The 15,450-nt window shown below is 35.0% G+C and overlaps 1 protein-coding gene across 3 annotated transcripts in view; it reads left to right on the top strand.

The window, feature by feature from the left end:
* BIRC6 (baculoviral IAP repeat containing 6) overlaps nt 1-15,450 on the top strand; it is a 180,878-nt gene that overhangs the window by 113,382 nt on the left and 52,046 nt on the right. For all 3 annotated transcript variants that reach the window (XM_081100815.1, XM_081100814.1, XM_081100813.1), the window contains exons 46-55: nt 448-1,010; nt 1,996-2,171; nt 3,092-3,188; nt 3,328-3,522; nt 4,536-4,736; nt 7,619-7,898; nt 9,462-9,718; nt 9,957-10,065; nt 11,208-11,429; nt 13,042-13,822. In XM_081100815.1, the coding sequence (XP_080956941.1) occupies nt 448-1,010; nt 1,996-2,171; nt 3,092-3,188; nt 3,328-3,522; nt 4,536-4,736; nt 7,619-7,898; nt 9,462-9,718; nt 9,957-10,065; nt 11,208-11,429; nt 13,042-13,822 (2,881 nt within the window). The remainder of the gene's footprint in view (nt 1-447; nt 1,011-1,995; nt 2,172-3,091; nt 3,189-3,327; nt 3,523-4,535; nt 4,737-7,618; nt 7,899-9,461; nt 9,719-9,956; nt 10,066-11,207; nt 11,430-13,041; nt 13,823-15,450) is intronic.

The following is a 15,450-nucleotide window of genomic DNA, read 5'->3' as shown; positions in this document are numbered from 1 at the left end:
TTAATAAGTTGCGGACGATAATTTTAGGCATAGCAGAACTTGAAAGCATTTAATTCTGATGCATAAGAATTATTTGAATCTTAATTTTTGAAATTAAAACCAGTAGGGAATGTTTAAAATAGCAACATTTGAGGATATAATATAACAGCTAATTTTATTAGGAGTACCACCTTGTGATATTTACATATTTTATTCTGTAGCTTCAGAGTCACCTGTTTGATTTACTTGGCCTTTAGTTTTCTATTTTGAAGGGAAGTCACTTTTTATTTTGTATAAAATAGAGATAAGAACAAGTACTTAGGAAGACATGGAAACCATTTGCTACAAAATGAAATAGTGAATACCATGAGTTTAATTTTTGTTTAGCTTTATTGTTTTATGTGGTTTACTCCCTCTCCCAAAGATCTTAAAGTGGATTAATTTTTAATTATCTATCTTTTTCTGCAGGGGTGCCTTTCAGACAGGCCAAGGACCTCTTGATGCCCAAGTAAAGCTCTTAGAATTTACTCTGGAGCAGAATTTTGAAGTCGTTTCAGTTAGTACTATTTCTGCTGTGATAGAGTCTGTCACCTTTTTAGTGCACCACTATATCACTTGCTCTGACAAAGTCATGTCTCGAAGTGGATCAGATAGCTCAGTGGGTGCTCGAGCATGCTTTGGGGGACTCTTTGCCAACCTCATTCGTCCAGGTGATGCAAAAGCAGTTTGTGGAGAAATGACAAGAGATCAACTCATGTTTGATATGTTAAAACTGGTTAACATTTTAGTACAGCTGCCTCTTTCGGGCAACAGGGAATACAGTGCAAGAGTTTCTGTGACCACCAATACGACAGACAGTGTTTCAGATGAAGAAAAAGTCTCAGGAGGCAAAGATGGTAATGGAAGCAATAGTAGTATTCAAGGATCACCTGCATATGTTGCTGACTTAGTGTTAGCCAATCAGCAGATTATGAGCCAGATTTTGTCTGCTCTGGGCCTGTGTAATAGTAGTGCCATGGCGATGATAATTGGTACGTATTGAAAATATTAATCTTATTCTTGTTTTTGACGCTATATCTCTTCTCTTTAGCAATGTATCAGTTCATTTTCTTTTCAGTTTATGCTGTAGGGGTAATTGTAAACTTCTTAGCATGATTGATTTTTATTAGTGAAAACTTATATAGAGTGGCTTCAATCAATGAATTAGGTTGAAATATTGAAAAATTTTAAGTTATTGGAAAATAGAAAATAATGTCAATTAAATTAAGAAAAAATATCAGTATCAGAAGGCAGGTACCATAATTTATAGTGACACATTTTTAACATTTTATTTTACTTATTTATTTTTTAATTTTTATTTTTTAATTTTTAACATTTTAAAGATGAAAATTTACATCAAATTTGGTATTAGGGAATCAGTAAGATTTATTTACATTTTCTTAAAAAGCGAAATATAAAATTTTATTCAATGTGTGTGACATGTATCAATGTAAAATATATATATTGTTGCTTCTTTTTGTTATATATATATGTATATATATATGTATATGTATATATTTTTGTGAGTGGGTGTGTATGTGAAACAGTCATCTTCTAATCATTAGCTGTTTGGAAGTATAGTTACATATAAATACCACTTATTTTTCTCTCTATTTTCTTTCTGCTTCATATATAGCTATGTGGAATTATGTTCCTCAAATATATAACATAACAACTTGTTTTTATTGTTATCAGCAATAGAGATAATTCATGTATCTCAGATTACTGAAAAGCATTCTCTACTGAATATTATGTTAGATAATTTAATTTGTAGGTACATACACACACACACACACACACACACACACACTCACACACCCCTAAGCACAGACAGCTATTAATGTACACATCCTTCAGTGGTTTCAGGAAAAATGACCATTAAGTGTATTTTAATTATGACCATTAAGTGTATTTTAATTATTACTGGGTTTTAAGAATGTACTTTAAAAAAAAGTGTAATCTTTTTATTTAAATTAGGGGCAAGTGGATTACATCTCACCAAACATGAAAACTTTCATGGTGGGTTAGATGCCATATCAGTTGGGGATGGATTATTTACCATACTGACAACCCTTAGTAAAAAAGCTTCTACAGTCCACATGATGCTGCAGCCAATTTTAACCTACATGGCCTGTGGATATATGGGCAGACAAGTAAGTTCAATCCCACAACAGTTGTAGTAATTTACGTAGTTTCTGACAATGGGAGTAGAGAATTATTTATAGGACAAAGATGAATAGAGTATTCATATTACAAATTGGAAAATGAACAATATCAACAGATGAGAACTATAAATTATTAGTGGACATTGGAGAGTAAGATGTCTTTGAAGTGTTAATTTTCAAAGACGACCACAGTGATACAGTTACCGTATTCTTAAATTATAGAATTTTTTCCCATTGTCCCAAGAAATTCTTTCCTTTCCCCCCAAAATAGCATAGTTGAATACTAAAATGTTGTCTTTAGATATTACATATGAAAATTTAATGAGTATTTTTTCAAGCTTATGTTGCATATTTAGTTTCCTTTCAATTGAAATTTGAGATTAGGGTAATTTTAAAGGGAAAATGTTAGAATATTATTGCTTTTTATATTTCCTTTTTTAAAATGATTTTTAAAAAACTTTTAGTCTTTCAAATGCAGATTTTAAAAACAATTTTGCAAAGAATTTTTTATATGTCAGTGTATAATTATTTTCTTAAGTATTTATTGCATATGCATATTTCTTGATTGGAGGCTACAAATATATTTGGGAAGGATTAATTTTTGAAATGAAGAAAAAATTAATGCACATTAACTTAAGGTAAAAGTGATAATAGTAGTTGAAGACAGATCCTTAAAAATGTGCTCTGAATTCAGAGAGGATATTATTCACTTCCTTTTTGATTCAAGTGAGATTTGTTATATGTTTTAGCAAACACTTTTATGTAGCGACAGGTTAAGGCTGTCATTTTTATAATAGACTATAAAGGAATATTACATTCAATAAGAAATTTAGTTGTCCTAATTCAGTGTAAATTAACAATTGCTATTTTAAACTTAAAATATACATGTGTATTTTTTGTTTTATTAGGGCTCTCTTGCTACTTGCCAGTTATCAGAACCATTATTGTGGTTCATTTTGAGAGTATTGGATACTAGTGATGCCTTAAAAGCATTCCATGACATGGGTAAGATAAAATTCCATTAATTGTCCTTTAAGTGTAATCATTTGATAGTATGTTATGTTCTCATTTGGGTAGTCTTTAGGTAGGTTAAGTTGATGTCAAACTATTTTAAGATTCATTTAGTATTTTTTGGTAAATTTAGGTGGTGTTCAGCTCATTTGCAACAATATGGTAACTAGCACAAGAGCTATTGTAAACACTGCAAGAAGTATGGTATCAACTATTATGAAATTTCTTGACTCTGGTCCGAATAAAGCTGTGGACAGCAGTTTGAAAACAAGAATACTAGCTTCTGAGCCTGACAATGCAGAAGGAATTCATAACTTTGCACCTCTAGGTAAGAAAATAATTATTAAATCATACTGGTATAAGTTTATGTAGTTTATTAACTGGAATGAAATAAAAAATAGTTGTTGAAATAAGTTGATCATGTTATAATATTACCATTTTAATTAAAAACACTTGATTTTAAAGGTAGTGGTTTTTGAAACCTACTAACTAGGGAAGTTTACTAATAGTTCTTTAGCAGTAATATTTGTTTTTATTTTGAGTTTAAATAAAAGTGTAATGTAGAAGAATAAATAGAAGAGATATGTCAGTTTTCACTGTAAATGCTAGTATTAAAGAACGTGTTCCTTCTTTGTGTGGTATTTTCCTTTGGAGAAGCTTCAGATTTAAATATTTGCTCCAATTTATAGTCTGTGTAGTTTCTTTTATATTTTTCATATTTGGAACTCCATGAACATTGCCATCTTAGAATTAAGGTGATTATTTTCGCCTTAGCCAGTTTGGCTCAGTGAGTAGAGCGTTGGCCCATGGACTGAAGGGTCCCATGTTTGATTCTCGGTCAAGGGCATGTACCTCAGTTGTAGGCTCCATCTCCGGCCACAACTAATCTATGTGACTCTCTCACATCGATGTTTCTTTCTCTCTGTCTCTCCCGCTCCCTCCTGTCTCTCAAAATAAATGGAAAAATATCCTCAGGTGAGGATTAACAAACAAAAAAAGTGATTATTTTCAGGTTGAAGGCTGTATTGGACATTGTGTTTTACTTAAACTATTTTAGGATTATTGTGCTAGATTTGTTATTACTTTAGTTTTCATTTAATATGTGTGTATAAAGAAATTAGGCAGCAACTAAAAATGAACTTGTCATCTCTCAGTTGACTAGGTGTTGTGATGTTTTGTGAGTATTGTGGCAAATCATGCTGAGTTTTTTAACTGCATTCATAGTACCAAAAATGTTCACGTTTTTAACTAAATTTTCTAATGTAATTATTATGATTTGAATAGTTCTTGATACTGTATTGGGTTTCTTTTGTAAGTTTTCATTTAAAATGTCTTTTGTAGGTACAATCACATCTAGCAGTCCTACTGCCCAACCAGCTGAGGTGCTTTTGCAGGCCACCCCACCCCATAGAAGAGCTCGCTCTGCAGCTTGGTCCTACATCTTTCTGCCAGAGGAGGCTTGGTGTGACCTTACCATTCACCTTCCTGCAGCAGTACTTCTTAAAGAGATACATATCCAACCTCACCTTGCATCTCTTGCAAGTCAGTAATATTTTCTGTAAAGAAACATAATAAAAGTAAACTATAATATAGGAACATAAAAATGAGAAAAGTATATAGAAAATTGTGAAACATAGGATTTCTAGATTTGTTAATTTTGGAATTCTTAGTATATTTGAAATTACCACCTAATCATTTCCCATAAAATGAACTGATGAATTTATTCCTCAGACAAATAGAATGTTTGATGAAATCCACATATATTCCAATTAATTGTTTTTCCTTTTCTTCTCCCCCAAATTTATTAAATTATAGCATTAAGTTGAAATGAGTGAGTTTACATACTTGTAGATAGCAATCTTAGTTTTTCTAGCATGACCCTCAGTACTAGCCTTGTAATGTGAAGTTAGCATAGGCTTATGTGTGTCACTCCCCAAGGTAAAGATAATTACAATTGTAATGAATTTTTAAATCATGATATTTTGAACGTTTGAGTGAATTTTTTTGTTTGATAGTTTGAGTATTATTCATTTAATTCTTTTTCATTGAATATTTTGTTACAGCTGCAAGGTAAATCAAAAGAATTTTGAGAAAATAAGTTATGCACTAACAGGAGCAGGAACTCTTTCAAGTTTTCATAAAGTAGTGTGAAATACTAGTTTGTATATATGATGGTCCCCCAAATTCTTTTAGTTAATTTTTATAGAATTATTGAAATTTTCACATTTATGTTTATTGATTGATGTCACTAAATAATTGCATGAAGAACTATGGGAGATTGTGTAGATCCCTGGCATATTTGGAAGAATAAGTTTTTCATTTATTTGTTACATTAGACTACTGTTATACCCTAATATAGTTGTGGAATCCCCCTTTTGGATAGAAAGATATAATGAATAAAATGCAGAAAGAAAGTATACTAATTCACAGGTTTTTAGCAGGTCAAAAAAGAACTATGTGCTCTAGCTGGTTTGGCTCAGTGGATAAAGCGTCAACCTGTGGGCTGAAGGGTCCCGGGTTCAATTCTGGTCAAGGGCACGTGCCTGGGGTTGCAGGCTCAATCCCCAGTAGGGACGTGCTGGAGACAGCCAGTCAGTGATTCTCATCATTGATATTTCTATCTCTCTCTCCGTCTCCTTACCTCTCTGAAATCAATAATTTAAAAAAAAAATCCTATTTAATAAAAGCCTAATATGCTAAGTGTCCAGTCGTCTGGTTGTCCTTTCAACAAATCAAAATGTAATATACTAATGATATGTTAAGGCCACTCAACTGCTTGCTATGATGTGCACTGACCACCAGGTGGCAGATAGTTGACCGGTCAACCAGTCGCTATGACGGGCACTGACCACCAATGAGCAGATGCTCTGACTGGTAGATTAACTTGCTGCTGTGGATCTGGACTGAGCGAGAAACGCCCTGGAGACCTCCCGTGGTCCTTCCCCAGCTGGCCAATTCCCGCGTCCCTCACTGGCCTCGATTGTGCACTGGTAGGGTCTGTCGGCCTGGCCTGTGTCCTCTTACAATCCGGGACCCCTCAGGGATGTCAGAGAGCTGGTTTCAGCCCGATCCCGCAGGCCTGGCCAAGGGACCCCACTGATGCACGAATTTGTGCACTGGGCCTCTAGTGTATATATAATAGAACTATGTTACATGGTAAAATATAAGTCAATGTAAGGTTTAAGGCAGTGATGGCGAACCTTTTGAGCTCAGCCTGTCAGCATTTTGAAAAACCCTAACTTAACTCTGGTGCCGTGCCACATATAGAAATTTTTTGATATTTGCAACCATAGTAAAACAAAGACTTATATTTTTGATATTTATTTTATATATTTAAATGCCATTTAACAAAGAAAAATTAACTAAAAAAATGAGTTCGCGTCTCACCTCTCACAAGCGTGTCATAGGTTTGCCATCACTGGTTTAAGGGGTTAATCTAAGATGAGGAAGAAATTGCTTTTATTTGGAAAGAGAAAGAGTGGTTCATATAAATGGTGGCTTTGAAAATATAGCTTGAATTTGCACATGGGAATTGATGTAGGAAGAATGTTACGAAGGAGAACTTAATAAAACGTTTTGATTTTATTATTGGATTGGAGCAGAAATTGAAGAGACATTGTTTTCCATTAGAAATAACATAAGCTTTAGAATCAAACATGGACTAGAATGTAAAATATGCCATTTGTTAATATGGGGGTTTGGCTTACTTAATCTCTCTTTTACTCTGTCAACTTGTGTAAAATGTGGATAATACTTATCTCAAGGATTTGAAGATTATATTTAATACTCGATATGACTTGTAATCCTGGTGTGTAATTGACATACAATAAGAGTTACTTGCTAGTTTTACTGTCCAAATTAAAATCAGAGTTCAAAGTTTGTTGTAGTTAATCCATAAATTTATTATATGGGCTTTCATGTTGTTAGGGGAAAAAAAACACTTTCCCATAGCAACTGCCAATTGTTACTTCATTAGGCCTCCTTAAATTTTAGAAGGAAATTATTTTAAAAACAACTCTTCAGGATATTTGGCTAAGGTTTGAAAGAAAGACAAAAAAATTTTCTTAAATTGTTGACAACAGTGAACATATTAATCAGATGTCCCATATTGGAGATAATTCTAAATAAAATAGAATAGAGAGTCAAGTACATGTGGACTGTATATCTTTAGTTACTCTTTTTTGAAGTGAATGTTAGAATTTTTTAAAAACTATTTTTATTATGTTGTAGATTTCATATTATATGTTGGAAAATAACTCAAAATAATTTATGGTGAGAGTCAGTGAATGATTTGGTGTATAAATGCTCTTTTGACAACTTAATTGTGAATATAACTGAAAGCTGCTGTTTTACTGGAATTTCCACTAACCTATGAAGGCTAGTTAACTTATTCTTTGGTAATTGTTTGATTTTCTCTTTTGCAGCCTGCCCATCCTCAGTGTCTGTTGAAGTGAGTGCAGATGGGATAAATATGCTACCTTTGTCCACTCCTGTAGTCACAAGTGGTCTCACCTACATAAAAATTCAGCTTGTAAAAGCAGAAGTAGCCTCTGCTGTCTGCCTTAGACTCCATCGTCCTCGAGATGCCAGCACATTAGGGCTTTCACAAATTAAGTTATTGGGCCTCACCGCTTTTGGTACCACTTCTTCAGCCACAGTTAACAATCCCTTTCTTCCATCTGAAGATCAGGTATCTAAAACAAGGTATGTTTATTTCTCATTCTAAAAAAAAAACACGCTTTCTATGAAATTACTCTGTAGTTTATTTACTTAATTTATTTAATTATGTTTTTTATTGATTTGAGAGAGAGAGAGAGAGAGAGAGAGAGAGAGAGAGAGAGAGAGAGAACAACAATGTGAGAAAAACACTGGCTGCCTCCAATTTGCCCCCTACTGGGTATGGAACCCATAACCTGGGCATGTGCCCTGACTGGGAATTGAACCAGTGACCCTTTGGTGCATGTTACAGTGTTCAACCATCTGAGCCATACCATTCAGGGCTGTGGCTTATTTTATAGGGTTTAGGCATTTCTTTGTTGAATAGGTATCTATATAAGAACCTGTTTTATTGTGTGTGCTTTTTCAAGTGTAATAGAGACAATTTTATCAAAGCAGAACCTTGAGGCTGGTTAAAATTGAGATTTATATGTGTTTAATCCTTGAGCTGATCTATAATGTGGTATATATGTGGATGGGATTCCAGTTTCTTTTTTTTTTTTTAATTGATTTTTTAAAGAGAGGAAGGGAGAGGGATAGAGAGTTAGAAAGATCGATGAAAGAGAAACATCGATCAGCTGCCTCTCGCACACCTCCCACTGGGGATGTGCTTGCAGTCAAGGTACATGCCCTTGACAGGAATCGAACCTGGGACCTTTCAGTCCTCAGGCTGACGCTCTTATCCACTGAGCCAAACAGGTTAGGGTGGATTCCAGTTTCTTGGATTGGAGTCTAATATACGAATATCTAGCCTGGCTGGTGTTGCTCAGTTGTTGAGTGTCAAGCCAAGCACCAAGAGGTCACCGGTTTGATTCCCAATTAGGGCACATGCCTTGGTTGCAGGCTTGATCCCTAATAGGGGGCATGAAGGAGATAGCCAATCAATGTTGGTTCTTTCCCATCAATGTTTCTATCTCTCTTTCTTCCTCTCTCCATAAAAATTAATAAAAACATATTTTTAAAAAGTATCCAAATGCCTATCACCAGGAATCTACTTAACCATAGAAAAGCATAGAAATTGACCAAATAGACCAGGGATCTAGTCTTATATGGTAATTCCTAAATGCCAGTTAGCAAAAGGGTTGTTTGTATTTGAGCCATACAAACTAACCAAACAAACAAGGACCTGAATATATTCTTTAATTTACATTTTTCTGGTATACTTTGTTGTTTGGAAATTTTTTAAACTGGTTTTACTGAAAGCTTTGCCTGATAAAAAAATTTAGTATATCTTGTTAATTCCCAAGCTGCCAAGACTTTACATTTTTTCACGTCTATGGTCCTATATAAGTATGTGTATATATAACAACATTTTCTGACATTACAAAAGAAGCAAGTACATAGTTTCAAAATACTATTATCACATAAATATTTTGTTTAGTTATTCTTTATTTGATAGTGCAGTATTTGAAACCTTTTTTTTTTTTTTTACATAGATTGGTGCTATTTATGAACATAGCATGCTAATCTTTAAGAAGTTTTGTTTTACTCCTGAAATAATTTGAGCTATGTAAATTTATATTATAAGTCACTTTGTATTGTGTATTTCAGTATTGGATGGTTACGATTATTACATCACTGTCTAACTCACATAAGTGATCTGGAAGGAATGATGGCAAGTGCTGCTGCACCTACTGCTAATCTGTTACAAACTTGTGCTGCCTTATTGATGTCCCCATACTGTGGAATGCATTCACCCAACATTGAGGTTGTGCTTGTGAAGATAGGCCTGCAGTCCACTAGAATTGGCCTGAAGCTTATAGACATTCTGCTGAGAAATTGTGCAGCATCAGGCAGTGATCCTACAGGTGACAATTACCTTTGATAATTTAACTTTTACATTTGCAAAGCAGTGACTTGAATTATGCCATTTGTGGTTACTGCTGTTTCTGAAATTAACTTCCATTTATGCCTTTATTATTTTTGGAGTTTGCTTTTTTGTTGCAATTTGTAGAAGAGTTATTTTTACTGAATAACATTAAATTGAGCAAATCTTATTCCATTTACTTCTTTAACAACTTTTTCCTTTTTGTTCTTTATTACAAGATTTAAATAGCCCTTTGCTTTTTGGAAGACTGAATGGGCTGTCTTCTGACTCTACTATAGATATTCTTTATCAGCTTGGAACAACTCAGGACACTGGAACAAAAGAAAGGTATATAATAATCTCATTTTTTAAATTAAGGTCACACAAACATACAATCACTTGTAGTGGAGTTATTTGTAATACTTTCTCCTTATATCATTTTATAAAAGTTAAGACCATTTATTATATTGTATATTCACCTGTATAGTTTATGTGATGCAATTTCTAGAGGTTTTTGTGAGCATTAAATATACATTTTTACGTATACCTTCCTACCCCTATCTCTCTTACCTGGAAAAAAAAATCTGATGGTTTAAAATAGAAATTTGAAAGCAAATAAAAACAAATATAGTGTTTTTAAGAAGGGGCAATGTATCTTTTCTGTTTCTTAAACTTCAAATCACTATTGCTTTAATCATTCTTTTACTCTCAGATAGTGGTCCCCAGCTTCAGGGGATTGAGAGTAGAGTGGCACTTGTAAAAGCACATATGTTGGGCTTATATTCTGTTTTCAGAGTGAAGGAGGGTGAGTGGCTGCTACTATATCAGGGGTGGGCAAACTTTTTGACTCGAGGGCCACAATGGGTTCTTAAACTGGACCGGAGGGCCGGAACAAAAGCATGGATGGAGTGTTTGAACTAATATAAATTCAGAGTAAACACCATTACATAAAAGGGTACGGTCTTTTTTTTTTTTTAGTTTTATTCATTTCAAACGGGCCGGATCCGGCCCGCAGGCCGTAGTTTGCCCACGGCTGTACTATATTAATGCATGGGAACTAGATTTATGAAACATGCTATGTTGCATGTGATTCTGCGCAATGAAGAATTAGCCCCAGATTACTACTCTAGGTTGTATGGATTTGTTGTGAGAGAAAATTTAGAAGAGATGGTGAGTTTGTTAAGTTGTATGTACTATAATTCTAGTTATATATTTTGTTATAAATCAGGTAGGAATTAATGTTTATTTGTTGAATTATAGTTATCTCAAATATTTTCATCGGTTAAGACTGGAAAGGTTATTGGAAAATTAGAACTATTATATCCTTGTTGCTTATCTAATTTCTTTCCCCTTCTATTTTAAATTAAAATTCATGAGAACATTAGTATGTTATTGTAAGTATATTTATTTCGGACAATGGTGATACTTATCCATATTAAATGTCAGTTAAGATATAATTAGTTATGTGAATATCATTTCCTTCTTTTAAGAATTCAGGCCTTGTTAAAATGGGTCAGTGATTCTGCAAGAGTGGCTGCTATGAAGAGAAGTGGCAGAATGAGCTATATGTGCCCTACCTCTTCGGCAATAGAGTATGGTCTGCTAATGCCATCTCCTTCTCATTTGCACTGTGTAGCAGCAATTCTGTGGCACAGTTATGAACTCCTTGTAGAGTATGATTTACCAGCACTGTTGGACCGAGACCTCTTTGAGTGAGTATGATTTGTGAAATTCTTTTTCTCTCCAGTACTAATTTACTTTGGTTTTAACTTGAAATAGTATTTTATATGCTTATTGGAATAAAAATAATACTTTGGAAGTAGTAGTTAAATATAGTTCGGTACAACTTTGAAATGAGATGTTACAAAAATTTAATTATCTTCATGTTTTAAGAAGATATATTAATGCAGTGGTTCTCAACCTTCCTAATGCCGCAACAGTTCCTCATGTTGTGGTGACCCCCAACCATAAAATTGTTTTCGTTGCTACTTCATAACTATAATTTTGCTACTGTTAGGAATCGTAATGTAAATATCTGATATGCAGGATGTATTTTCATTGTTACAAATTGAACATAATTAAAGCATAGTGATTAATCACAAAAACAATATGTAATTATATATGTGTTTTCCAATGGTCTTAGGTGACCCCTGTGAAAGAGTCGTTTGACCCCGAAAGGGGTCGCAACCCACAGGTTGAGAACCGCTGTATTAATGTCATTGCCTGTTTTTCCAACCTAAAAGTAGAATGTAAATGTATATGCTCCCTACATTTCATAGTGTTTATCCTGTTTGCACATTTACCCATCAGATTCTTTTATCTTTAATGTGTAACTGTGGACGAAAAGTTTAGCTAGAAATTTTGAAAGACTTGCTATGTCAGAAGGTTTTTTTGACTAATTGTTTTTCCTACTACATTTTAGACGCCTGTTACAATTGTTCTTTTGATAAGTAGTTCCCACTACCAACATTTCTTAATCATACCCAGCTAATGCATTGTTGAGCTTACTGCCTGATCATTCCTAAGTCTTAGCAGAATATTATATTTATTTTTGAAGAGTCCCATGACTGATAAAAAGTTGGGCTTTTGTTTTGGAGTCGGTCATTGTCATATTTGCCCCTACCAGTTGGTATAATCTGTGATTTATTAGTGAAAGTCATGCCCTGACTGGTTTGGCTCAGTGGATAGGGCGTCGGCCTGCGGACTCAAGGGTCCCAGGTTTGATTCCAGTCAAGGGCATGTACCTTGGTTGTGGGCACATACCCATTGGGGAGTGTGCAGGAGGCAGCTGATCGATGTTTCTCTCTCATCGATGTTTCTAACTCTCTATCCCTCTCCCTTCCTCTCTGTAAAATATGAATAAAATATATATTTTAAAAAAAGAAAGTCACTAATAACTTTTGATTTGCAAAAATGTATTTAAGCCATCAATTGTCAAATTTGCTCTAGACATTTTCTTGGTATAATTTTTCATTGTTTTTTTAATGTCACTTTTTTGAGATCACAGAGAATGGTAGAAATATTTTAATATAGATCTCTTGGTTTTAATCTATATTTTAATCTATATTTTAATATAGATCTCTTGTACTCATTTTATACTTTTATTTTACCTTCTAATTTACCTAAATACTTAATGTATATTCTGAGCAGTATTCCTGAATTCTTATCATGTAATCATATTTATGTCAAATAAATAGTATAGTTTTCATTAGAGTTTAGATTGATCTCTAGTAGAAGTATTTGGAATAAATATAAGAATATATATTATATGTACATAGACCTGATACATACACATTGCTTACCTGGTATCTTTTATTCCCCTAGGTTACTCTTCAGTTGGTCCATGTCTCTTCCCTGCAATATGGTTTTGAAAAAAGCTGTTGACAGTCTACTTTGCTCAATGTGCCACGTACACCCAAGTTATTTTTCTTTGCTGATGGGCTGGATGGGAATTACACCTCCTCCAATGCAGTGTCACCACAGACTGTCTATGACAGATGACAGCAAAAAGCAAGATCTTAGTTCATCTTTAACAGATGACTCTAAAAACGCACAAGCTCCTCTTGCACTAACGGAGTCACACTTGGCAACTCTTGCTTCCTCTTCTCAGTCTCCAGAAGCTATCAAACAATTATTGGACTCAGGTTTGCCTTCTCTTCTTGTGAGGAGTCTGGCTAGTTTCTGCTTTAGCCACATTTCTTATTCGGAAAGCATTGCTCAGTCAATAGATGCATTCCAGGACAAACTCAGGCGGCATCATGTTCCACAACAATGCAATAAGATGCCTATCACAGCAGACCTGGTTGCTCCTATTCTTAGGTTTTTGACAGAAGTTGGCAGTAGCCATGTTATGAAAGACTGGCTGGGTGGTTCAGAAGTCAATCCACTATGGACAGCACTTCTGTTTTTATTGTGTCACTCTGGGTCCACTTCTGGAGGACATAATTTAGGTGCACAACAGACCAGTGCAAGATCAGCATCTCTCTCTTCAGCTACTACAGCAGGATTGACTGCTCAACAGAGGACAGCAATTGAGAATGCAACAGTGGCATTCTTCCTGCAGTGCATTTCATGCCACCCTAATAATCAAAAGCTGATGGCACAGGTAAGAGTGGAAAACCTGGCTTATGTTTTAGGTAATTTTAATATGTTGTCAAATAGTCCTCATGAAATTAGTTAAGAAAGGGGCATGTATTATATAAGGCTAGATGGTGTTAAAGTTTGGAATTGGGTATATTTAATGGTCTGAATTTAAACCATAAATAAAATACAGTACTGGGAAAAAACCACACACAGTACTGATATCTTCTCCTTCCTCCCCTCAACTGTCAACATATTTCAGTTAATCTTTTTGATGAGCTAGTGGGCAAAAATCACAGAAATTCTAGCTATACATCGTGCTCTCTTCCTTTTTAAGAACTCTCCAAATATGAAGACCAGACCCCCAAAAACCACTTTAGCTGCTGGAACAGGATTGACCACTTGAAGATGATCATTGAATGCCTCATCTGTACTGAGGCATTGTGTTTTGTTGTAACTGGATTGTTACAATTATTGACATGAAGAAGATATTTAGAGTAGGTTTAACATAGGAGACACCTGACAAGTCACTTTAAAACTGTAAAAGATTATTCTATTCTATTAAGTCTGTGGGGCCAAAAATCTTGAAAGCTAGAATTATTTAAAAAGTAATTCTAGGCCTCGGATGGGTAGCTCAGTTGATAAAGCATCATCCTGCTATACCGAGGTTATCGGTTTAATCCCCGGTCAGGGCACATACAAGTAGCAACCAGTGAATGCATAAATGTAAGTGGAACAACAAATTGATATCTCTCTCTCTCTCTCTCTCTCTCTCTCTCTCTCTCTCTCTCTCTCCCCTCCCCTCCCCCTCCCCTTCCCCTTTCTTTTCTATGTTTCTAAAATACATAAATTTTTAAAAGAGTAAATCTAGTGGCTTACTGCCAATTTCTGCTCCTTTCTGATTGTTTCTAGCTTCAGTAAGTTGTTTGACATAAGATGGGGCTAGTAATGCCTGCCTCAGAGTTTTTTTAAAGAGAATTATTGTAATGTAATTTATGGTCTAAAGTAATTATTGGGAAACTATATCTCCTTAATGTCCCCAATTAAAACGAAATGCTTAAATTACCATTGTTATAAGCAAGGCCATGAATATGGTATTTGAAAATTTGGTTTGTGCTTTTGTATAGCATGAAACTTTGTGTCCCATTGCTTTCTGGCCTAATTATTATCTTGCAGCTTCTTGGTAAGGCTTGGTTCTATATCTTCAATGTAGTTATCATATACTAGAGGCCCGATGCACAGATTCGTGCACTGGTAGGGACTCTTGGCCTGGCCTGCAGGGATTGGACCAAAATCAGCTCTCTGACATCCTCCCAAGAGTCCTGGATTGTGAGAGGGCGATTCTCATGGTGACACACCCTGGAATTGGGCTCCTTCCTCTCTCGTTCTGGGTGCATCACGGGAGAACCACAGCTGCCAAGTCACTGTAGCTTGGCAGCTCCTGCATTGAACGTCTGCCCCCTGGTGGTCATTGCATGTCATAGCTACCAGTTGGATGGTTGTGTAGATATATATATTTATAGACTAGAGACCCAGTGCACGAAATTTGTGCATGGGTAGGGTCCCTAGGCCTGGCTGGCAATCAGGACTGATCTGTGGGTTGACCAGTGGGGCTATCGGGGGGCCCTCGCTGGCCAGGGGCCTGTGGGCTGG

This window comes from Myotis nattereri (assembly GCF_964212035.1).
Source record: "Myotis nattereri genome assembly, chromosome: 10".
Taxonomy (NCBI): Eukaryota; Metazoa; Chordata; class Mammalia; order Chiroptera; family Vespertilionidae; genus Myotis; species Myotis nattereri.
This window is presented reverse-complemented; position numbering and strand designations above follow the sequence as displayed.